General features: G+C 34.0%; 1 protein-coding gene across 5 annotated transcripts in view; it reads left to right on the forward strand.

Moving 5' to 3' along the window:
* KIAA1109 (KIAA1109 ortholog) overlaps positions 1 to 26,468 on the forward strand; it is a 220,928-nt gene that overhangs the window by 63,247 nt on the left and 131,213 nt on the right. For 4 of the 5 annotated variants that reach the window (XM_045083613.1, XM_045083614.1, XM_004747974.3 and 1 more), the window contains 6 exons: positions 5,455 to 5,682; positions 6,468 to 6,605; positions 11,451 to 11,630; positions 13,537 to 13,665; positions 16,574 to 16,693; positions 21,624 to 21,904. In XM_045083613.1, the coding sequence (XP_044939548.1) occupies positions 5,455 to 5,682; positions 6,468 to 6,605; positions 11,451 to 11,630; positions 13,537 to 13,665; positions 16,574 to 16,693; positions 21,624 to 21,904 (1,076 nt within the window). The remainder of the gene's footprint in view (positions 1 to 5,454; positions 5,683 to 6,467; positions 6,606 to 11,450; positions 11,631 to 13,536; positions 13,666 to 16,573; positions 16,694 to 21,623; positions 21,905 to 26,468) is intronic. The other variant, XM_013053923.2, reaches the window with a different exon arrangement.

Here is a 26,468-nt window from a genome sequence, read left to right on the forward strand (position 1 = left end):
GAAAACTTTATTTCATGAAAAGTAATAAACAAAGATTTGTTTGCAGCACTATCTTCACTTATCACTGATAGCTTTCCCTGTGATTTGAGCAGTTATCTAATATCACTTTTAGCAACTTCATGAAATTTTGCATTTTTCCAGGATTTTGCTAAATCACTTTGCTTTAGATTTTCATCATACTGTTGGATGCTTTACTGCATCTGATGAACAAAGTGAGACTAATTGTCCAAACATTAACAGTCATGAGCAGTAGAGTTATTTGTGGGATAGGTTTTTGCATGAGTCTGATTTTTCAGTGTTTACTTGTTTGCTTCTTTTTGTGATTTCACAACTGTGGAGGTTTGGTTATGGAATGCTTAGGTAACAGGCAATCCTGTAATGTACACTGACAGGTGTAATTAATTCCAGAAACGGTTTAGGATGATCAGGGTTAATTGGGGAAAGTGAGTCAAGGTTTGTTAACAAAGGTTCTCTGGAAGTGCTAGCTGAACAGGTTTTTATATTTAAATTTTTATATTTGAGTTACTGTTTTATATAAACTACTGTAAAGCATCAGATGATATAATTTAAGATAAAACTTGCAAGGGACAATGTACTTAATATTTGTGGAAATCTAAAGTTTTGTTTTGGTTTTAGGAGAGATTCCTGAAGGAGTGATTCTTCAGATATTCAAAGGGGAGAAATACACAAACATACATACACACCTATGCATTTTTTTTCTTGTGACCATTGTTTGACCCAAAGTATCCTTCAAATATTTCTCCCAATATATATTTTTTTAAGATTTTATTTATTTATTTGACAGAGAGAAATCACAAGCAGGCAGAGAGGCAGGCAGAGAGAGAGAGAGAGAGCAGCAGGCTCCCTGCTGAGCAGAGAGCCCGATGCGGGACTCGATCCTAGGACCCTGAGATCATGACCTGAGCTGAAGGCAGCGGCTTAACCCACTGAGCCACCCAGGCGCCCCTTCTGCCAATATTTTATTTTCTTGGGATTGCTTGTGAATATTAAGGATTTAAAGTGTAATTTTCAAGTTATAATTTCCCTGAAGAGACTGAACTGTATTTTAATTTAAATGTAAGTAATGATTTAGTTAGCAAATGAGGATGGATATATTGATATAATACCAGTTTTGAATACTACTTAAGAGGTATTATCACTGTTTTTTTTGCATCACTCTATGTATACTGAGCCTCAGTTTTTTTCTTTTAAAAATTCCATAATACATACTTGTCAAAATTAAAAGGATGATAACAAAGTATAAAGAGAAAGGAGTAAATGCCTTTTTAAGATTTCTTTACAAATTCTTCATAAATGTAACCTCTCTTGTTAGTTGGTTTTAATGCAGTCTCTTCCATGCATTAAGATTTTATAACAACTATTTAGTAGTGTAGTAGTGTCAGAGGTTTGTTGTACTAAAGTTTTTTTTTTTGTTTGTTTGTTTTTTGTCGTACTAAAGTTTATATTAGTATTTGCATCCATCAAATTAACATAGAACTTGTATGAAGTAGCTATTAAAACAAATTAAAAATTTTAAAGGTTTGAAATATTTTTAAAAATACGTATTTCCCAACTTTTGTAGCAATATGGACAAGACTGGAAGAGATCATGCTGAGTGAAATAAGTCAGGCAGAGAAAGTCAGTTATCATATGGTTTCACTTAACTTGCGGAGCATAACAAATATCATGGAGAACATGGGGAGTTAGAGAGAAGGGAGTTGGGGGAAATTGGAAGGGGAGGTGAATCATGAGAGACTATGGACTCTGAAAAACAATCTTTGAGGGGTTTGAAGTGGCAGGGGCCGGTGGGAGTTTGGGGGAACCAGGTGGTGGGTATTATAGAGGGCACGGATTGCATGGAGCACTGGGTGTGGTGCAAAAATAATGAATACTGTTATGCTGAAAATAAAAAATAAATAAATAAATAAATATGTATTTAAAACATGACAAATAAAATTTTTTCTAGGCCAATGAGCTCCATGCTTGCTTTTATTAGGAATATAAGTAGCTCTTTTCTTTTTTTTTATCTTTTTTTTTCTTTCTGCCTACCAGAAAGTTTAGTGTCATGCTAAATGAGATGTATTCTATTTTAATACATAACTTACGTTCTACTTAGTGTTAGAATGTATGTATATATAAAAGAAAACAGAGAATGTGAAAATTCATGTAACTGAGATTGTATTTTCCTTAATTACTATAATTAAACATCAAGAAATTCTGAATAGACTAGAAAAAAATCATATTTGTTTGACTGTTTATGAAAAATTGATTTCCAGAATCCATGAAAGAAACTAGGGTTACCATTATTATTACCAGGAAATTTGAGAAGAATATATACAAACATGCATTAAAATTTGTGAGAATATTTTATGGAACTGTTTACATCTTCTGAATTGACTTCTCTTAGTCTTACTATGTTTTTTCTTAATGGAAGAAGGAAAATCTGAATCTAAATAGTGATAGCATGTCAGTGGTAGTCAGTACTAACTTTGGATGAAGGGTTGGTATATGTGGCATATATGTTTTTCTTATTAGAAAAAAATTAATATTGAAAACAGACTACCTGTAGGTTGTTTTTTCTCCCCCTCTCCGGCTTCTCTGAATTTATTAGCTCCCTTCTTTTAACTATAGTGGTAATTCTTTTTCCTCTTCTTTGAGAAATGGGTATTATTGCATAAATAGGCTAGGGGAAAAAACGGTAGTGTCCTGTTATTTGAAGTAGTTACTTGACACTCATGATAAAATACCTCTAGGAAAATAAAATTTCATAGAGCTTTTAAGTTGATTGGAAATACAGCTTGCTTTATCATGTTTAAATTCATTCATGCTACAAACGACAAAAGAACACATCTTTTCAGTTATATAAGTTATTGCCTTTTTTCTGGGATTGTTTGGAATTTGTTTTAGAGATAGTTCAGTTTTGCATACTACCTACCATAAAATGGAAATGGAACTTTTATTTATACTTGTAATAATTTATTAATCTTAATATACCATAATAGTTTGCCATAATATATTATTACTTACTTTATACTTTGGTCAACCTTTTGGTAATTTTTTTAGTGAATCCTCAAGAAGTTAACCTTTGCAGATGGAGTTCACATACTAAAAAAACAAAATTAAACTAAAACACACAAAACTTAAACCACACAGTCAATGTCAAACATTTAACATGAGGCTCATGTTTTAAGGGATTTATAATTTAAATGTACATTTTGTTTATAATTTTCAATATGTACTAATATGATAACTCATAAAGGACTCCTAGAGTTTTGTAACTCTTTAAAAACAGTCATTGATACATTTAATAAAAATTAGCAAATGTTCTCTACTATTTTGGGGATTCAATATTCCCTAAAGAATTTGCTATGAGTTTTTTCTGTTTCAGATAATTAAATGTAGATTGTTTTGGTGGTGAAATTGAACATTAGGCCCAAGAGAACATTTTTCTTTTGACTTTAATAATCTACAGGAATCTTTTCTGTTTTTAAGTTTAAAAATTGCAAGAGACTTAAGAGACTTCTAAGAAATCTTTTAAAAATAAGAAATCACTTAAAAATCTTTTAAAAATTAGAGTAGGATTATTAACAATTGACTTAAATGAATATAACTCATTTTTATTGATTTGTTGGTAATTCTTAGTATGTCAAAAGCTAATAAACATGAACATTGTACACTGATTCCATTTATCGGTTGTATGGAAGAAGGGTGTAGAGGTGGTTGGGTCTGGAGGCTATTTGTAGATAAACATCACTGAAGGAAATATTTTACTTTTCTCCTTTCTCTGACATCCATGCCCATTGCAAACTATTGGACCTGTCTTCAGGACCAGAATGGCATGTGTATTTTGAAAAGGCTTCTCAAGTGATCTGAGGACTGCTGCTTTGAGTACTTCTAGATCTTTAGTGTTGATTGAAATCCATTAGAAATTTATTTTTAGCTTTAGAAATGTAATGTTTGAATTTAGGATAAAAACTAATGTTTATTTACATTTATATTTGTGCTTGAATTTGTCCATGCTTCAGAGTTATATAATAAAGGCAATTATCAAGATGTCAAGTGGGTTCTAAGTAGGACCTGTGTTACTAGAGCCAGATAACAATAGAGAATGCATCAGTTTTGTGAGTCCATATATGTGGGATTTTATTACCAGCCCCACCACTAATTAATCAAATGACTGCAAGCCCTTCAACATCATTTCCTATGAAAAGATATTTAATTGGCCAGATTGACTTACTAGAATTCTAGCTAGAAAATAAATGTGTCAATAAATAAAATGCAGAATTTATCAAAATACTGACTTGATTTCTAATATTGAACAAATATGGTTAACTGTGTTAGGAATATTTTAACAGCTTTTGATTACTACTAACAGATCAAATAGATAAAATTTAAATTCAGAATAATGGGAAGAAAAAAGAATTTCATTTAAAATAAGTCCAAGAAAGACAAATACCATTTGATTTCACTCATATGTGGAATTTAAGAAACAAATGAGCATGGGGGGAGAAAAAGAGAGAGGCAAACCAAGAAACAGACTCTTCACTGTAGAGAACAACCTGATGGTTGCCCGAGGGAGTGGGTATGGGGATGGGTGAAATAAAGGATGGGGATTAAGGAGGACAGTTGTGATGAGCACCGAGTATTTGACGTAAGTGATGAATCACTAAATCCTACTCAATGAAACTAATATTACACTGTGTAAACTAAGTGGAATTTAAATAAAAACCTTAAAAAAAGAAAAAAATAACAAAAAAGAAAAAAAGAATTTAAATAAAAACCTTAAAAAAAGAAAAAATAACAAATAAATTTAAATTCTGACACAAAAGGAACCAGAATATTAATAGTTAAAATACTTTGCATAAGAAGCCAGGATGGATTATGTGAAAGGGTGTTTTGGTAACTATTGATAACATATGTATTTTTCATCAGTAACCAAAATTGGAGATTCTTATTTAAGATGTTAAAAACACTTCTGATAAATATTTCACCCAGAATATATGGATTGTAATAGTTTGCTAATTGGATTTAGTCAAATTAATTTTTAGTGAATTGATCTTCCCTTAAAGGATGTCTCTAGGTACTATTGCCTTAGAACTCTGAGAAAGATTGAAAACTGTTGAACATTTCATATTTTCAGAGTTTTCTTCTAGGACCTAAATTGCAAGTTTTTGCTATAATTGGAAGTGGTGTTGTCATGAAACTTTACTATAAACTTATGTAATTTTTTATTTTTGTTTTTTGTTTATTTGCTAAGTAGCAAAGTAAGTATATGCCTTAAGTATATACATATCTTTTTTTTGTTGTTGGTTTTTCATTTCAAGGAAGCAGACCATATACTTTTAACTAAATAAAATAGTTGAAGGAAATGCTTGGTTTACAAAATTCAGACTCTAAGTTGAAAAGTTATTGTTACATACCTCTTTAATAGAAGTTTGTTCTTAATATTTATAGGAAAATTATTTTGGGGAAGATGACATGTATATGGATTTTGAAGAGGTTATTTCAAGTCCTGTTCTGTCACTGTCAACATCATCCAGCTCTGGGTGGACTGCTGTTGGGATGGAAAATGACAAAAAGGAAAATGAAAGTTCAGCCAAGTCAATTCATCCGCTTACCTTACGTCCTTGGGATATTACTGTACTTGTTAATTTGTACAAAGTTCATGGACGTCTTCCTGTTGTAAGTGTTTATGTATCAGAATAGTCTGGAGTATATTACGAAATTCACTCAACTTAAACTGTAAGTGTGTGTACACACATGCACACACTAATAAATCAGATTTGAAAACTTGAAAATTTATCCTTTTACCATAATAAAGCTAGTTTATTATTTTCTTCATAATGTGATTACTTGATCATTGTTAATTTTCTGCTTTTCTTCTTTCACTTCAGTTCCTTCTTTCTGTTCTTTGGAACTTTAGAGCATTTTGTCTCAGTGTTGAGTTGTTGGGTTTATAGTTAGCCTGATGGATACTTTAGGATTTACATTTTCTTATCCTTTATCCAACTCTAAACCTTTTGGGGCCATTATGGTGAGCCTGCTACAAAATCAAGATTCAGCTTCACCCTGCTGGTTGAACTGTTTTCAGGGGTTCAGACCTAGCACAGAATCCTGTTCAGTCTTAGGTTGACCAGTGGATTGTTGTGGGCAGACTTGGAATGAGATTACATTGCCAGAGAACCTGGGTTGGAGTGAGACCAGATACGGAGGAAGAGGCCCTAGAGCCTTGTGCTGCCTACTAGCTCCATACCATGCACCTAGGATTGAAAAGCAGAGGAGTTACCTTTGGTGCTTAGTGAACCTAATCTTTCTGGGTTACAGAATAGTTAATTTTGTCAGTGAGCACTGTTTCCCCTTTTTAAGAAGCAAAATCTCTTAACTATATAAAGGTAATTTTTATTTTCTTGTACTTCCTTGGTCTTATTTTTTCTGTATCTTGATTATGGTATTTTGTTCGATTTTAGCATGGAACCACTGATGGCCCTGAGTGCCCTACAGCATTCTTGGAAAGACTGTGTTTTGAAATGAAAAAAGGGTTTCGGGAGACCATGCTGCAACTTGTCCTGTCACCCCTAAATGTGTTTGTCAGTGATAACTATCAGGTAATATGAAAGTGAGTTACAGTAGAGATGTAGAGATGTATTATTGCTTATGGGGTTGAAACAGTGTGTTTAGTTTCTGTGCATGGTATATATAGCTCTTTAAATTAAAGCTTGTAATTTAACAAGTAAGAAGTTTTGAATATATGTGAGTTTTTCAAGAATCTCAGTTTTCTCTTTCTTTTTTTCTGCTGTTCCCTATTTATGTGATCCTGTATAATTATATTCTATATATATTGTTTTTAGAAATGGAAAAGCACAGTTTTTAATTTTTTCATATATTTATGGATGTGAAAGTGTATAAAATTTTGGTGGAGTCTGTTGAAAATTACAACCTCAATATTCATATTAACCAGTACTATAAATCTTCAAAACATCCATATCCACATGGATTATTCTTTTTACCTAATATACTTCCAAGACACTTCATTAATCCCCTCAAGATATCCCCAGGGCTCTTTTGGAAGGGAACCAATGATATTCAGCAAATGGGAATAATTTACATTCTTCAGTAGATTATCGCTTTATTATTATATTTTAATGCCAAATGGCTTCACTTTTCATTTAACACTACTTTTAGGGCTCTTTTCTACTTTTAGTCAAGTTATAAGTTTTAGAAAAGTAAATGGATTTTAATATAAGGCAAAGTACAATTATGAATGGGAGGATGAATCTGATACCCCCAAATCATCAACAGATGATAAGGATTCTGTATAGTAACTGATCATTTTATATAAAATAACCTAACCCCCCATTTGTAACTCTTTTTTATAACTGACTATATTTTTCTACAAAGGATTTAATTTTTTCATATGTGCATATATTGACACACCTGACCTCCTAATAGCTGAAACTTAACACCTAATATATGCTTATTTTTGCCACAGAATCTGTTTCCTTCATCAGACTTTTGAAATTGTAGGCATACCTCATTTTATTGTATGTTGCTTTATTGCGCTTGCAGATACTACATTTTTTTACAAACTGAAGGTTTGTGGCAGCTCTACATCAAGCAAGTGTATCAAAGCCATTTTTCCAACAGCACTTGTGCACTTCATGTCTCTATCACATTTTGGTAATTCTCACAGTATTTCAAACTTTTTCATTATTATATTTGTTATAGTGATTTGTGTTCACTTATGTTTGATGTTACTATTGTAATTGTTTGGGGGTGCCCATATAAGATGGCAAACTTAAATGATAAATGTTGCATGTATTCTGACTGCTTCACCAACCTGCTGTTCCCCTGTCTCTCACCCTCTTCTTGGGCCTCCCTGTTCTCTAAAACAAAAAGGTATTGAAACTGGACCAACTCATGACCCTGCAGTGGCCTCCAGGTGTTCAAGTGAAAGGCAGAATTGCATGTTTCTCACTTGAAATCAGAGGGTAGAAATGATTAAGCTTAGTGAGGAAGGCATGTCAAAACCCAAGCCAAGCTGAAAACTAGGCCCCTTTCACCAAATAGCCAACTTGTGAATGTGAAGGAAAAATTCTTCAAGGAAATCAGAAGTGCTAGCAATAAACATACCAATGATGAGAAAGCAAAATAGCCTATTGCTAACACAGAGAAGGTTACGGTGGTCTGGATAGAAGATCAAATCAGCAACAGCATTCCCTTAAGCTAAAACCTAATTGAGAGCAAGGCCCTCATGCTCTTCAATTCTGTGAAGGCTGGGAGAGGTAAGGAAGCTGCAGAAGAAAAGTTTAAAGCTAGTAGAAATTGGTGCATAGGTTTGAAGAAAGAAGCCATCTCCATAACACCAAAGTGCAAAGTAAAGCAGCAAGTGCTGTAGAAGCTGCAGCAAGTTATCTAGGAGATCTAGCCAAGTTAATTCATGGAGGTGGCTATACTAAACAACAGATTTTCAAAGTAGATGAGATAGCCGTCTAGTTGAAGACGCCATCTAGGACTTTCATAGCTAGAGAGAAGTCAGTGCCTGGTTTCAAAACTTCAAAAGACAGGATGACATTGTACTTACAGGCTAATATAGCTGGTGACTTTAAGTTGAAGCCAATCATTGAAAATTCTAGGGCCCTAAAGAATTATGCTAAAACTGCTCTGCCTGTGCTCTCAATGGAGCAACAAAGCCTGGATGACAGTCTCTTTATAACATTGTTTACTGAATATATTAAGCTCACTTTTGAGACCTAGTGCTCAGAAAAAGAGAGCCCTTTCAAAATATGACTGCTCATTGACAATGCACCTGGTCACCCAATAGTGTTGATGGAGATCTACCCTGAAATCAATGTTGTTTTCATGCCCGATGAACATAAGATCCATTTTGAAGCCCATGGATGAAAGAGTCACTTTGACTTTCAAGTCCTTTTATTTAAGAAATATGTGTAATAAGACTATAGCTGCCATAGATAGTGATTTTTCTGGTGAATCTGCACAAATTTAAAACCTTTGGTACAGGTGCGTTCTCTAGGATTTGGCTGCGTGTTCTTGATAGCATTAGTCTTAATGCAGGGCCTCAAGGTTAAGGATCTGAGGTAATGGATGGTTATTGTGTCCAACTTAGGAAACCATCCCCTTTTAATTTATGAGCATTTTATGATGTATATTAGTTTCCTAGGGCCACCATAGCAAAGTACCTCATACTGGGTGGCTCATAACAAGAGAAGTCTATTCTCTCACAGTTCTGGAGCCTAGAATTCTGAAATCAAAGTATTGACAGGGCATGTTCTCTCTCTCAAGGCTGTAGGAGATTAAATCCTTGCTAAGCTTTTGGTGGTTGCTAGCAATCCTTGGCATTGCTTGTCTTATAGATGCGTATCTCTGCCTTTGTCTTCTCATGGCAATGTCTTCATGTGTCTCTGTGTCCCAGTTTTCCTCTTCAAAGGACACCAGTCATTAGATTAAGCCATACCCTAATTCAGTGTAACCTTATTTTAACTTGATTAGATCTGCTAAAACCCTCTTTTTAAATATAGTAAGGTCACAATCACAGGTGCCTGGGCTTGGGACTTTAAGTGTGTCTTTTTAGGGTACACAGTTCAGCCCCCAATATGATGCAACCGCACCATAAAATCTAGACTATGATCTTTGTTGATGTACTGGATAGGCTCTGTCTTTAGGACAAACCTAGATCTGTATGTATTTTTGAGCTCAAAAAATATTAATCAGAAGTATCTTATACTGAGAATTTTCGAATCTTAGTGCCAGAAGTGATCTTTATTGACCATCCTCCCCAGCTTCTTCAGATAAAAAAAATAGAAGGGAACTGATACCTGGAGAAATTTCTGTGATTTTATATATAGTCACATAGCTTATGTGAAAATAAAAAATTTATTAAAGGAGCTGCTAGAGCTATTATTATTGTCATACTTAGAAATTTCCTTTTAAGAATTACTTATGAATTTGATTTAGCTCATATCCTTAGTTTTTTGTTGTTCTTGTTTTTTTTTTTTTTAAGAATACATTTCCTAGGGGCACCTGGGTGGCTCAGTGGGTTAAAGCCTCTGCCTTCAGCTCAGGTCATGGTCCCAGGGTCCTGGGATTGAGCCCCGCATCGGGCTCTCTGCTCAGCGGGGAGCCTGCTTTCCCCTCTCTCTGCCTGCCTCTCTGCCTGCTAGTGATCTCTGTCTGTCAAATTAAAAAAAAAAAAAATTATTAAAAAAAAAAGAATACATTTCCTAAAATGTGTTGAAACAAGGATTGCCAACACTGTTTCTTGTGCAGGTGGCCTGCATACAAATACTAAAAAGACTACTGCAGTAAAATTAGTTTGGGAAATACCTGTGAACTGTCCCAATATATATTAGTACATTGAATTCTCTGAATAGACTTGCTGTGATGAAATCTATATAGTCATTTAGCGTTATCTTCCTTTTGCGGTCACTGTTAGGTGTGGTGAGATAAATGGTGAATAAGGCAGAAATAATTTTTACCTTAATAAACCTGGTGGAGAAGAGAAATATGGAAGAAATACAAAACGATGGTTTGAGACAAGAACATGGTAGAATTTGCCTTCTTAGATCTCTGTGGTTGTTTTGTAGAGTATGGAGGAGGGAGATGTAAAAATGAATGCTGGGAGGCTCTGCACACATCTTAGCAAGAGGTCATATTATTTGGACCATGATGATAGTAGTGAAGATAGAAGAAAATCCATGTATTTCTGAGAGATTGGGAGGTAGATTCTACAAAATTGGTGACTGATGGGTAGGGCATTGCCAAACCTATTTGATTCTATATTACTATATATATTCTATATTACTATATTACTATTCTGTGGAGCTAGTGTTCCATGGACTACCCTATTTTTATGACCTATCTTTTAGCTTTGTAAGTTCCAGAACTTTTCTTTTTGAAATATTTGCTGCTTTTTGGTAGTAAGTATGTAATTTCTGATAAATAAATAGGTAAATATATCATTTTTATATTTATGTAGTTCTCAAAATCTATATGAAAGATGGCTTTCTTTCCTACTTCTTCATTTTATGGTCATAATGGTCTTTGTTCTTCCCTGTTATTATTTTTTTTTTCTTTTTAGTATTTTAATCTCATTATTCCTGTCTTCCCACCAAAGATTGGTCTCTTATATTCCCTGTCAGTCAGAATACTAATTTCTTTTTATTCATATATTGAGCATTTCATTTGTATCAGAAAAGTATCATTCTTTCTAGGACTTTGCTCTCTTGCTTTGCAGTTGGACTCTGAATGGATATTGTCACTAAAGAAGCTTAACTGAGACTCTCTGGTACAAGGTTGTGTGTTAGGATTTTATGGACCCGTGAGTGTTATTTTCCAGATAGTGTGTTTTTACTGTTAGTCTCTGGAGGAAAAAAACAACTAGAAATAATAATGCAGTTTTCTTGTACTTCTTACAGTCTTCTTATTGTTTTCAGCAGCGACCTCCTGTGGATGAAGTACTCAGGGAGGGTCACATCAATTTGTCAGGTCTCCAGCTGAGAGCACATGCTATGTTCTCAGCAGAAGGTCTTCCTTTGGGAAGTGATTCCTTAGAATATGCATGGTTAATTGATGTGCAGGCTGGAAGTCTTACAGCTAAGGTCACAGCACCACAGGTATGATTATCTGACTTCTTTTTCCTTTGCTCACCCACTTTGCCAAGAGCAAATTGTTTGCCTGTTTGGATGTTCATTGCATTTTCACTAATAGCCATTCTGAGGGCCAGACAATTCTTTGCTTTTTGGTTGGGAGTCATTCTTGCCATTCAGGATTTTCTTAGCAACAGATGAGTCAGAGACAAGTTTCACTTTTCTGAGCCACATAAAATTGAAGGGTGTAATGTTTTATAGTTCTGCATAACACTTTCAAGATCAAAACTTTGGGAAGTATGAGAACTGGTCTGGAAATTGTATATATTATTAAAATTACATTAGTTCTTTCTCTGCTGTTGAAAAATTCTTTTTTTCCATGGTATTATGGAGTAATTTTTTAAAAGAATTTTGCTTTTTTGTATATTTCTTAAGTAGGATTTAAAAATATTGTTTACAAAACTCAAGATTAAATAGCTCAGTTCTTATCATGTCTCAAAGCAAGATAACATCATTTGTATCTGTTTTAATGATGTGGACTTAAAAAAATAAGAACAAATTTGATAAAATCCCCCTCCTCCTCTTATCCCCTTTAATCTTTAGAAGACTCAGAGGTCATAAGGATCATTTAGTTCTTGAAACGGACCATTTATATTTAGCCAAATAGCTGTATTACTGTAACATTTCACCTATTGATCCATATATTTATGATGTACATGCTTATCTTGGCATTTAAGAAGAGTGGAATTTGATCTTGAATGTTTGAAATATACCTGCTCAATTTTAATAAAAATTACAGAATGTATATGAAACATTTATAGGTAGGAAATAGCAACAGTAAGGTGGGTAAAGACTCTAGATACCTTGCATATCTGCAAGAAATTTTTGAAAGGCAGCAAAAATTAAAATTCTAGAAATAAGAAAATGGATTTGAAAAGGGATATTTTATATAAAAGTAGATAAAATACATAATAGAGTGTATAAAAATGGATGGAAAGAAATACTCAGTGCTCACTGGGCTGGTGACTATCCTTTCCTTATTATCCACCATCTCTTTTCTCTAATGTATAGGTAAAGACTGAAATTTATTTTAAAAAGTTTGTTCCTTAACAAAGACAGAATAAAGCCATGCTGATTGTATAATAATGAACACAATTCCTTTAATCTAACAATTGCTAGAATCTCATATGTTTCTAAGTTGCCCTTTTTAGAAGATGAAACATTTCTTTCTTCTGCACTAGAATCTTAGCATCACTTTTGAATGAGCATTTCATGAATCCATAGGTGCTTTTTAATGTGTATTCCATTCTTTGTATGTTTTAAAAGTGAAATTTATGTTTTCTGATAGTTTAAACTTTTTTATTGAATGATATCCTGTATACCTGTATTTCAATATGTTTATTAACAATTCTAATCAATTATAAAATGAAGGGGTTTTTTTGTAAACCAAAGATTTGATGAAGAATTAATATATACTTAAGTTTCTGTTTACCTAAACAAAAGTGCTATAATCTTCAAAATATCTAATTTTCCAAAATTGCAGCTCACTATGATAATTAGATAATAATTTCATATCCAAGCTTTTTTGTTCATTATTAGGTAGAGAATTTTAGGTGCTTTTGTGTACAGAGGATTCCAGTTATATAAGAAGGAAGATTTAACCTTGAAGGAGATACTTACTTTGTAAGTTGCTGAGGTTGAATTTTTCAGTTATCATGCATTTTGTCATTCACAAATGAAAAGTAACATAAGCTTAAAAATGATGTCAAGGTAGAAATCATGATTCTAGCTAAAAACTGTGCTATGTAGCAGCAGGTGTAAGACAGCATTTGGGTTCTTTCAAACTGTATTAATATTCTTGATAAGCCTTTGAACTCTCAACATGTGTTTAGAATGCTAACACTGTTTTCAACCTGTCACTGCTTATTTGTAGCTAGCTTGTCTGTTGGAGTGGGGACAGACATTTGTTTTTCATGTGGTATGTCGGGAGTATGAACTGGAAAGACCTAAATCAGTAATAATATGTCAGCATGGATTTGACCGTCGGTTCTGTGAATCCAAGGTATGTTAACAAATATTTGAGCAGTATTATAGACATTTATGGATTTTTTAAAATGAAAGATTGAGATATCAGCTTTAAATCCAATACACATAGCCATGAAGTAAGCATTATTGTTCAGTTTTCTCAATTAATAAATTATTTTGCAGATTTGTAGCCAGTTGTTATTTAGTTGCAAGTATCTAACATACGAGGTAATTATTAAAACAAAAATTCATAGGTAAATAGAGATATTATAAAGATTATATCTCACGTCTTACATTTTTACTTTTAACTCATTTTCTTATGTAATTACATTCTTTTGGATATAGCTAAATATTTATGTAGAAGATTTAGAAACTGAAGCAAGAGGAAGGTTAAATTCCTTACATGACATTGTTTATAGACCTCCCTAAAACATACCTGTTCTTTTGTAAAATGGTTAGTAACATTGGCATTTGCCAAGAAAACATGGCAGTTCAAAAAAAATATTTTTATTCTAATTCTATAACATACAGATAACCATTGTTAACAGTTTAGTTTTCCTTTCTAATTTCTTCCTATATATGTTTTTCCTTTTTTTCCTTTTGTTATACATACTATGTTTATTTGCTGTTACATTAGTGTGAATTGAGAACAATTCATCCTGCTTTTAACTTTATGTCCAAAATATCTATAACCTCTGCTAATTTACTGACAATAAAGGAAACTGCTATAATTGGTGGTAAAATAGTTTTTTTTCTTGTTATAAACACTGCCAGGATCTAGGGAATCCTTAGTTATATGTCAAACAATTACTTCCTTATGGATAAATGGACACTTGTAGGTGTCGCCTCTTTCCTTTCTTTTTTTTTTTTTTTTTAAGATTCAAAGCTTTCATGTTACATTAAAATTTTTAAAAATCAAACATTTTTTATTGCCTTAGAAAATTACTTTGTGTCCCTTTGCAGTCAGCCATTCATTAGTCCATGCAACCACTGATGTGCCTCTGTCATTTTAGATCAGGGTTTTTTGGGTCTGTTTTGTGGGGGCAAAAGATACAGACATACCTTGTTTTATTGTGCTTTGCAGATACAGTGGTTTTGTGTCTTTGTTTTTTAACAAGTTGAAGGTGTGTGGCAACCCTGCAGCAAGCAAATCTGTTAGCACCATTTTTTCCAACAGTATTTGCTCACTCTGTGTCTCTGTGTCACGTTTTGGTAATTCTTGTAATATTTCAAACTTTGTCATTATTATTATTGTTACAGTGATCTTTGGGTAGTGATTATGACATGCTGAAAGCTCAGATGATGGTTAGCATTTTTTAGCAGTAAAGGCTTGTACATTTTTCCTAGACATAAGCTGTTATACACTTAGACTATAGTATGTAAGCATAACTTTTATATGCACTGAGAAACCAAAAAATTTACTTTTTTAAAATCTTACAGTATTTATTTATTTATTTATTATTTTTATTTTAATTCCAGTAAAGTTAACATATAGTATTATGTTAATTTCAGGTACACAATGTAGTGATTCAGTATTTCCATATATTACTCTGTGCTTATCAAGCATATTCTTAATCCCTTTCACCTATTTCACCCATCCCCCAGGCCACTTCCCTCTGGTAACCATCTGTTTGCTCTTTATAGTTAAGGGTCTATTTTTTTGTTTGTCTCTCTTTTTTCCTTTTTGTTCATTTGTTTCTTAAATTCCATATATGAGTGAAATCATATGGTATCTGTCTTTGGCTTATTTTGCTTAGTATTGTAGTCTCTGGATCATCCATGTTGTCACAGACGGCAAATTTTAATTCTTTTTTATGGCTGAGTAATATTCCATTTTGTTTATATATATATACACACACACACACACACTCCATTATGTATATACACATGCACGTGCACGCACACACACACACACATACACACACCACATCTTTATCCATTCCTCTGTCAATAGACACTTGGACTGCTTTCATAATTTGGCTATTGTAAATAATGCTGCAGTAAACATAGAGGTACTTCTATCTTTTTGAATTAGCATTTTCATATTCTTTGAGCAAATACCCAGTAGTGCAATTACTGGATCATAGGTTAGTTCTATTTTTAATTTTTTTCAGCAGTCTCTGTACTGTCTTCCATGGTGGCTACGCCAGTTTGCATTCCCATCAGCAGTACAGAAGGGTTCCTTTTTTTTTTTCCACATCCTTGCCAACACTTCTTGTTTCTTGTGTTTTTTATTTTAGCCACAAAAATTTAACTTGCTTTATTGTGGTATTTGCTTTATTGCGGTGGTCTAGAATGGAACCCGCAATATCTCCAAGGTATGCCTTATTATTATAGAACACTGGGTATAATGCAAGACATCTGTGTTCTACCCACTAATGAACAGTTGTATGCCATTGAGCCAATAATTTACTCAGGGTTGCCATTTCCCCAAGAAGTAGGTAAAGTGTATGTTTTCTTCCAGCCTAACCATGACCAAATCTGTTTCAGGAGTAAAATAACATTAAATTTGTGTCAGTTGTCCTTAGATATCATAATAAAACTTATGGTTGATATATTTGTAAAAACAAGTGTATGTGTTTGTGTAGTATAGAGTACTCTAAGAAAATCTTACAACTTTAAACTCCTATATAGTTCTTATAATCCTGTGACACTGTTTACTTATCATTTTACTTTGATTATTTTTTGTGACTTTTAGTAACTGTATTCTGTCAATTTAGACTTGCTTTTTTCCCCTTATGAATGAAAATGGTACATACTTATGATTAGTTTCTAATTAGTAAGTCTTTAATTACTGATAATTTCATTTATCATTATGAAAATGAGATTTGACTAATTTTTTAAAATATGCACATAATGAAAATTTTATTTAAATCAGCAGGTGTGAGTACCAAAATGGTGAAGTGAGGGTGAAGAATTAAATATCCAATTATTTTTCTTTTTAGTTGAGTTGTATACCTGGGCCTTGTCCAACTTCAGATGATTTGAAATATACTATGACTCGTTTAGCAGTAGATGGAGCAGATATTTATGTCGTGGAGCATGGCTGTGCTACAAATCTAAAGGTACACTTTTGTCCATTTCTTCGCCAATACAGTTCTTTTTCCAAACCAAAATTTCCAATTCTTTTTCTTTCTTTCTTTTTTTTTTTAAGGTACACTTATTTTAAAGGTACACTTTTGTCTATTTCTTAGGCAGTATAGTTAGTTTTTTTCTAAACCGAACTTCTTTTTTTTTTTTTTTTAAGATTTATTTATTTATTTTATATAGAGAGAGTAAGACTATGACCAGGTGCTGGGAGGGAGAATAAGAGAGAAGCAAACTCCCCACTGAGTGTGGAGCCAGACATGGAGCTCTGTCTCACCACCCTGAGATCATGACCTGAGCCTAAATCAAGATTGAGTTATTTTAAATGACTGAGCAACCCAGACGCCCCCAAATCTCTATTTCTTTCTTTTTTTGTTTTTAATTTTTGGGTGTTATGTTAGTCACCATACAGTATGTCATTAGTTTGCTTGTTTTTTTTTTTTTTTTGTCATTAGTTTTTGATGCAATTTTCCAAGATTCATTGTTTATGTATAGCACCCAATGCTCCATGTAATACGTGCCCTCCTTAATATCCATCACCGGTCCAACCTATGCCCCAATATCCTCCCCTCTAAAACCATCAGAGTCCACAGTCTCTCATTGTTCATCTCCCTCTCCAATTCCCCCCCTTCATTTTTCCCTTCTTTCTCCTTATGTTCTGTAAGTAAATGAAAACAAATGATAATTGACTTTCTCTGCTTGACTTATTTCACCTAGCATAATCTCCTCCACTCCCATCCATGTTGATGCAAAATTTGGGTATTCATCCTTTCTGATAGCTGAGTAATATTCCATTGTGTATATGGACCACATCTTCTTTATCCATTCATCTGTTGAAGGGCATCTCTGGTCTTTCTACAGTTTGGCTGTTGTGGACATTGTTGCTATCAACATTGGGGTAGTTGAGTTGGCTCTTCTTTTCAGACCACCTGTATCTTTGGGGTAAATACCCAGTAGTGCAATTTCTGAATCATCAGGTAGCTCTATTTTTAATTTTTTGAGGAACCTCCACACTGCATTCCAAAGTGGCTGCACCAGCTTGCATTCCCACAACAGTGTAAGAGGGTTTCCCTTTCTCCACATTCTCTCCAAGACATGTTCACTGTCTTGTTAATTTTTGCCATACTTACTGGTATGAGATGGTATCTCAGTGTGGTTTTGATTTGAATTTCCCTGATGGCTAATGATAATGAGCATTTTTTTATGTGTCTCTTAGCCATTTCTCTTCATTCATTGGAGAAGTGTCTGTTCATGTCTTCTGCCCATTTTTGAACTTGATTATTTGTTTTTTTGGTGTTAAGTTTGAGAGGTTCTTGGATATCAGCCCTTTTTTTGTAGTGTCATTTGCAAATATTTTCTCCCATTCTGTGGATTGCCTCTTTGTTTTGTTGACTGTTTTCCTTTGTTGTGCAGAAGCTTTTATCTTGATGAAGTTCCGAAAGTTCATTTTCACTTTTGTTTCCTTTGCCTTTGGAGATGTGTCTTGAAAGAAATTTGTGTGGCTAAGATATCTAAGAGGTTACTGCCTGTGTTCTCCTCTAGGATTTTGATGGATTCCTGTCTCTTATTAAGGTCTTTCATTCATTTTGACTTTATCTTTGTGTATGGTATAAGTGAATAGTTGAGTTTCATCCTTCTGTATATAGCTGTCCAATTTTCCCAGCACCATTTATTGAAGAGGCTGTTTTTTATTTTTCCATTGGATATTTTTTCGTGCTTTGTAAAAGATCATTTGACCATAGAATTCAGGGTCCATATCCGGGCTTTCTACTCTATTCCATTGGTCTATGTGTCTGTTTTTGTGCCAGTACCATGCTGTTTTGGTGGTCACAGCTTTGTAATATAGCTTGAAATCAGGCAACATGATGCCCCACCTTTGTTTTTCTTTTTCAACATTTCCTTGGTGTTTTGGGGTCTTTTCTGGTTCCATACAAATTTTAGGTTTGTTTGTTCTAGCACTTTGAAAAATGCCCATGGTAATTTTGATTGGGATGGTATTGAAAGTGTAGATTGCTATGGGCAGCATAGACATTTAAACAATGTTTATTCTTCCGATCCATGAGCATGGAATGTTTTTCCATCTTTTTGTGTCTTCTTCAATTTCTTAAATGAGTGTTCAATAGTTCCTAAAGTACAAATCCTTTACCTCTTGGGTTAGGTTTATTCCAAGGTATCTTATGGTTTTTGGTGCTCTTGTAAATGGAATTGATTCTTTACTTTCACTCTCTACAGTTTCATTGTTAGTGTATAAGAAAGCAACTGATTTCTGTGCATTGATTTTGTATTCTGCCACATTACTGAATTGCTGTATGAGTTCTAGTAATTTTGGGGTGGAGTCTTTTGGGTTTTCCACATAAAGTATCATGTCATCTGTGAAGAGAGGGAGTTTGACTTCTTCTTTGACAATTTGAATACCTTTTATTTCTTTTTGTTGTTTGATTGCTGTTTCTAGGACTTTCTAGTCCTATATTGAACAGTAGTGGCAAGAGTGGGCATCCTTGTCATGTTCCTGATCTTAAGGGAAAGTCTCTCAGCTTTTCCCTATTGAGAATCATATCCACTGTGGGTTTTTCATAGATGGCACCCACATCTAATGTTCCCTCTGTTCCTACACTCTGAAAAGTTTTAATCAGGAAAGGATGCTGTATTTGTCAAATGATTTTTCTGCATCCGTTGAGAGGACCATGTGGCTCTTCTCTCTTATTAATTTGTTCTATCACATTGATCGATTTGCAAATATGAACTACCTACTCTTGCATCCCAGGAATAATTTCCACCTGGTCATGGTGGATAATCTTTTTAATGTACTGTTGGATCATTTTGAACCTAAAGATACATCCAGATTGAAAGTGAAGGGATGGAGAACCATCTTTCATGCCAGTGGACCATAAAAAAAAGCTGGGGTAGCAATCCTCATATTAGACAAATTAGATTTTAAGCTAAAGACTGTAGTCAGAGATACTAAAGGATACTATATCATTCTTAAAGGGTCTATTCAACAAGAAGACCTAACAATTGTAAATATATATGCCCCCAACATGGGAGCAGCTAACTACATAAGCCAACTGTTAATCAAAATAAAGAGACATATTGATAATAATACATTAATTGTAAGAGATCTTAAGACTCCATTCTCAGCAGTAGACAGATCATCTAAGCAGAAAATCAACAACAACAAAAAAGAGCTTTGCATGACACACTGGACCAGATGGACCTCATAGATACACACATAACATTCCATCCTAAAACAACAGAATACTCATTTTTCTCGAGTGCACAAGGAACTTTCTCTGGAATAGAACACATACTGGATCACAAATCAGGTCTCAACTGATATCAAAAGACTGAGATTATTCCCTGCATATTCTCAGACCACAGTGCTGGAACTCAATCACAAGAAAACGTTTGGAAGAAATGCAAGCACTTGGAAGCTAAAGACCATCCTGCTCAAGAATGTTTGGATCAACCAGGAAATCATAGAAGAACTTAAACAATTCATGGAAACCAATGAGAACGAAAACACGTCAGCCCCAAACCTATGGGATATGGCAAAGGTGGTCCTAAAGGAGAAATACATTAGCCATCCAAGCCTCACTCAAAAATGTAGAAAAATCCCAAACACACAAACTCTTTTACACCTTAAAGAACTGGAGAATCACCAACAAATTAAGCCTACCCCATTTATGAGAAGGGAAATAATTAAGGTTAGAGCAGAGATCAATGAGTTAGGAACCAGAGATACAGTAGAACACATCAGTGAAACTAGAAGCTGGTTCTTTAAAGAATTAATAAGATCAATAAACCACTGGCCAGACAAATCCAAAAGAAAAGAGAAAGGGGACCCAGATTAATAAAATCATGACTAACACCAAGGAAATAGAAACAGTCATCAGAAATTAATATCAATAGCTATATGCCAATAAGTTAAGCAACCTGGAAGAAATGGATGCATTCTTGGAAACCTATAAACTTCCAAGACTGAAACAGTAAGAAATTGACAACCTGAATACACCAATAACTAGTAACGAAATTAAAGTAGTGATCAAAAACCTCCCAAAAAACAAGAGTCTAGGACCTGATGGATTCCTTGGGGAATTCTACCAAACATTCAAAGAAGAAATAAGATCTGTTCTCCCGAAGCTGTTTCAAAAAATAGAAACAGAAGGAAAACTTCCAGACTCTTTCTGTGAGGCCAGCATTACCTTGATCCCCAAACCAGGCAAAGACCCCATCAAAAAGGAGAATTTCAGACCAATATCCCTAATGAATATAGATGTCAAGATTCAAAACCCCCATTTCTTGAAATAGAACACACATATATAGTTTGCCATCTCAGAGAACACTACAGAATTCCAGGAGATAACTTTCTGTTTTGGGCTTGTCCATGTTCCCTTCCAGTCTTAAAGCAAGCTTTCACTACTATTTTACTCTAATGGAATTATCATAACTTTGCTTTATGGCAGGGATGTAAACTTGGAGGTTGCTTTTATGGCGGGGATTAAATTGGTAGTGTTTTTAAATTTTGATTGCCTTTAGGCAATTTGAATTTTAACTGCCTTTAGGTTTTGTACATTTATATCCTGCCTGGCTCCTGAAAACATTTGTTTGCCACCTCTGCTTTGTGGGTTACTGCTTAAAATTAAGCCTGTTAAAAGTCTGTGATTTTATTACTTACTACCAACATTTCCTTCCTCTTTCTCTTGCTTTCCTTTTGACTTAGGTTCTTTTCCTTTTATCCTTTTTTTATTAATTGACTGTTTACTTTTCTGTTGCATTTATCTTTTCCATTTCCCATTTTTCTCTTTTTTTCTTTCATGAAGTTTGAAATAATACCTCTTTTGTAGTTTATTCTAAGTTGCTTAAGAGTACAGAAACTACATTTTATTTCATTTTCTTTATTCAATTTAGATGGGTGCAATTCGAGTTGCAAACTGTAATCTCCACAATCAGTCAGTTGGGGAAGGAATAAGTGCTGCAATTCAGGATTTTCAAGTGAGACAGTACATTGAACAATTAAATAATTCCAAAGTTGGACTTCAGCCTGCAATACTACGGAGGGCCTATTGGCTTGAAGCAGGGTCAGCCAATTTAGGACTCATTACTGTTGATATTGCATTAGCTGCTGATCATCATTCTAAACATGAGGCTCAAAGACATTTCCTAGAAACTCATGATGGCAGAACTAAGAGGTAAGTGAAATTTAAGGAAGTTAATCATCCCAAGTTCAGACAAAAATTACCTTATAATTATAGAGGAAATTCCACTGTTAGAAATGGAATAGGAACATTTTACATAAAGACTAAATATGATTGTGCTGGGTACACCCCAGTGAAGATGTAAGAACCTGATATTTAAGTAAATACATTATATACCTCATCTCTTGTAATGGTGCGGTTAATGGAAATAACACTGTTTTTTAATGTGTTTCTAAGCCCATACTATGTGTAATAGCAGTGAAATGAGCTTATATTACTAGTTCCTAAGTAACATTTTATAGAGCACTACCCCTCTTTCTCTCTCACCACAGCTTGCCACTTTCATTTCATCATTTCTAGAAAACATCATTGCTATCACCATGTATTCTACGAAACTCTTGTGGGCTCTCAAAGTTGCAAGGGAGACTAAGGGAATCTAATCCTCAAGAAATAGTCATTAAGAAATAATTGTATCTGCCATTTAAAAAGTTGCCAGAGCCTCTTACTGAATCATACCTGTTTAAACTGCCAGTATAACTTTTTCCATCCCCATCTCCCTCATTATAAAGTTAATTGAGCTTATTTTTAAAATAGAGAAAACTATTATGAAATAAAGGAAAATAATTACCATAACCTTACCACACTGAATTTGTCATATTTCTTCCCCATATTTTTAATGTATCTTTCTTATACTTGAAATCATCCTGTATTTATAAATTCTGCATGTTGGCGTTAAACTTATATCCTAAGCATCTGCCCATATGATCAAAAATTTTATAAATTTCCTTTAAAACAAATGATAATACACCATCAAAAAGATACATTGTACTTATTTAGCCATTGCCCTTATTCATTAAATGCATAGAAAATGTTTCTAAAGTCCTCATTATATATAATAGTAAGAGGAACATTTTTTGCACATAAAATATTTTCCCACATGTTCTTTAAATTTAAAGTTTCCTTAAAAGGGGTGTGTGACTGTGCTAAAAACTGAGGCTTTTGATTTGCATTCCCAAATTCCCAGAAAGATTATTTCACTTTATATTCCCAGTGACTTTTTAAGTTGAGTCTGTGTCTCACTGCATCTTTGCTTCCCTATGTGTTTTATGATAACTGGAAGATGATATTTCTGTTTTATTTTGCATTTCATTATTTCTGAGATTAATATTTTTTTCATGTATTTATTGGTGGTTTTTATTTCCTCATTTGTGAATTGCATCTTATTATTCTATGTATATTTAATTAATTGGCATATTGGTATATTTCTTACCAATTTTTAAGAGCTCTTAAATCTATAGATTACATCCTTTCAGTAGTCCCCGTTGATAATATTTTGTAATTTGTTTCTTTTTTAAATTTTTTTAGTCTTATGTACAGACTTTATTTTTTGTGTATTCAAATATGTCAGTGTTTAACCTTTATAATTTCTTGTACTAATTTGAGAAAATATTTCTTTTGCTAGTAATCACATGGCACCTATGTTTTCTTTTTTTTTTTTCCTATTCCTTTTGTTTTTATTGTTGTTAACATTAAACTCTGTTTTTTTTTGTTGTTGTTGCTCTTTATTTTTGTTTTTCTTAGAGAATGAGAGAGCCTGTGCATGGGGTGGGAGGCAGGAGCAGAGAGAGAAACTTAAGTAGGCTCCATGCTCAGCATCCCAATGGGGGACTCTATCTCATGGTCCTAAGATCAAATCAAGAGTCAGATGCTTAGGGGTGCCTGGGTGGCTCAGTGGATTAAAGCCTCTGCCTTCGGCTCAGGTCATGATCCCAGGGTCCTGGGATCGAGCCCCGAATCAGGCTCTCTGCTCCACACAGGGAGCCTGCTTCCCCCTCTCTCTCTGGCTGCCTCTCTGCCTACTTGTGATCTCTCTCTGTCAAATAAATAAATAAAATCTTAAAAAAAAAAAAAAGAGTCAGATGCTTAACCAACTTAGCCATCTAGGTGTCCCTCTATCTGGATTTTTTATGGTGTGTTTGTATTAATCCAGCCAAGGGTGTAAATAGATGTTTTGCAAATATGTATTCAAATACCATAGTAAAAAATTTATACCTAATACATACTTATTTTTCCATCACGAACTTTTAGCTGTTTTCATCTGTTAATTTCCCCAAAGAACTATTTGTCTAGTTTTTAAAAATTCTGAGTTTTTTTACTGAGATTACATTAATCTTTTAAGTTACTTTAAGATCCTGACATCCTGTAAATCTAAGTATGGAAGCTCATGTGTGGAGAATAATGTTTTTAAAAAATTTGGTTTTGGTTTTCTTTGTTAATTATTGCTCAGGAAGCCAGTAGCTATGAACAAAGTGCCTGGGTCTAATTAGGTCAGATTGTAGAATAGGGTGCTAATGAAGTGAAGAAAATGGCACCATGTGACTCAGGTTCCAGGTGTTCAAGTAAATCCAACCATTTAGATTGGTTTCAGTGCTCTCTTTGGTTAATAATTGTGAAGAGTGGGATTTTACCGTATTTGCAAGCTAACAAGTTATCCTGCCACAGTTTCATGGGTGCTGCCAGAAGACACAAAACTCCTGGTCAACAAAAGTATGAACCAGAGTCATGTGTGTTTGTATGGGTTCCCTGTGTTCCCCAAGTAGGGTTGCCAGAGGAACTATAGGATGCCTAGTTAAATTTGAATTTGAGATAAACAAATAACTTTTTAGGATAGGTGTGTCATATTGTCCCATACATTGCGTAGGACAAACTTACTTTTATTTGCTATATCTGGTACCCATATTTATGAATCCTTTGGAGGTGACACAAAAAGTCCATGATGGGTATCTACACACAGTGGGGTGCATTATAGAAGAAGAATATTGAACTTAAGCATTCTACGACTTTTATAGTACGTGAAAGCCAACCTACTCTTTTCCAGGGTGAGACATTACCTCGTCTCTTTAGGTTGTTTACTGCCAGTACAATCCCAAGCAATGGCCTGGTCATGGCTTTGCATACTTGGCATACCAGGCAAAAACAGGTAGGGATGTTTAGGGCATATTGGCAATTGCCTCTCCCAACATGGTAACTCACTGACCTTCAGATTTGGCTGCCTTTGTGCATATCTGATTCCTAGGAGTAGTTTGGGGGCCTATCTGTATTCTTTTTTGATATAACTGGAAAAGTTACTGGATACACAGGTCATTAGTTTCTTTAGTGTTTTTGAAAAGTATGGTTCCCAAACCACCAACCCCAGTGTCTCCTTGGAACTTGTTAGAAGTTTACATAATCAGGTCTTACTTGGCCTCAGTCAGAAACGCTGGGGGTGCAGCCCTGCACTCCATAGTATAATAAGCCCTCCAGGTGATTCTAATGCAAGCTAAAATTGAGAACTAGTGCACAGATTGTAATAAAGGGAGGGAAGGGGAGCTAACATTTGTTATGCAACTTCTATATTCCAGATTTTATATCAGGGGCTTTACATTTAATTTCCAAAGCAGTCTTATTAGGTGTATCAGACCACAATTTTATAGTTGAGGAAACTGAAGCTCAGAAATTTTAACTAATCTGACAAGATCCTAGAGTTACTAAGTGGCACAGCTGGAATTTGAACCCATATCTAGGTGAATGCAAACCTATGCATTTTTCTAAGCTTGTTGCTACACAAATTAGCTAAATAAAAAAGTGTGTAGAATATATAAGGTGTTTTATTTTTACAGTGTTTGCAGTAGTTTGCTGAGTGATTGAATCTTAATACTTTAAAATAGGGAAGTGATTTGAATTTGGTAACAATTAACTGAAGTAATATGTCAGATTCTCACTAATCGTAAGGCTTTCTTACATTTTTCCTACTGTCTTCTAGACTGATGTTGCACTCCTATTTTGATGTATTTCATCTCATCTTTCACATCTCAAATACTACTTTTTGAAAGTTTCCTTCTGTTTTCCTTGTCACAACACCTTGTGTTTTTTTTATTTTGTTTTTACCTCATAGCACAGTACAGTTTATGATTAGATATTTTGTTTCTGGCTTGTCTTTGCCTCTGTGCTCTGAACTTCATATGGATAAGACTGTGTCTGTCAGTTTCACTTAGCACAGTACTAGGCACATATCAATATGTTCAAGAAATATAAATGAAAGAATGTAAAATGGAAATGATAATACCTATTCTGTCTTCCTTGAGGGCCCTGAGGATCCAATGAGATAATGCATGTAAAAATACTTAGAAAAACAGACTGTTAATATGAGGTAATTCTATTATTTAAAGTTAAAAAAAGAAGAATGAAGATTTATCTCCCAAATTTGTATTACGGAATATTTTTTTAAGAAAGTTAATATACTGACGGGCTTTTGTGTGGATCATTTACAGAACCTAATGCATTTTACACACATTTTCTCCCACTGTCCTAATTCTTAAGACTTTGTTCTGAGTCCTTATTACAAAATTATTACAGTTTTTTCCTCTAATATATAGACTGCATTATTTTGGTTTTATTGAGAAATAAATTTCTTATTTGCTCTATACCTATAGTATTTTGGTGTATTTGCCTGTGAAATAGGCCCTGAAATGCTAACGGCGATAAATTATCTATTTAGTATAACCTGTACCAATAGTTT

This window comes from Mustela putorius, unplaced genomic scaffold, assembly GCF_011764305.1.
Source record: "Mustela putorius furo isolate JIRA1106 unplaced genomic scaffold, ASM1176430v1.1 tig00000721_pilon_pilon_pilon, whole genome shotgun sequence".
Taxonomy (NCBI): domain Eukaryota; kingdom Metazoa; phylum Chordata; class Mammalia; order Carnivora; family Mustelidae; genus Mustela; species Mustela putorius.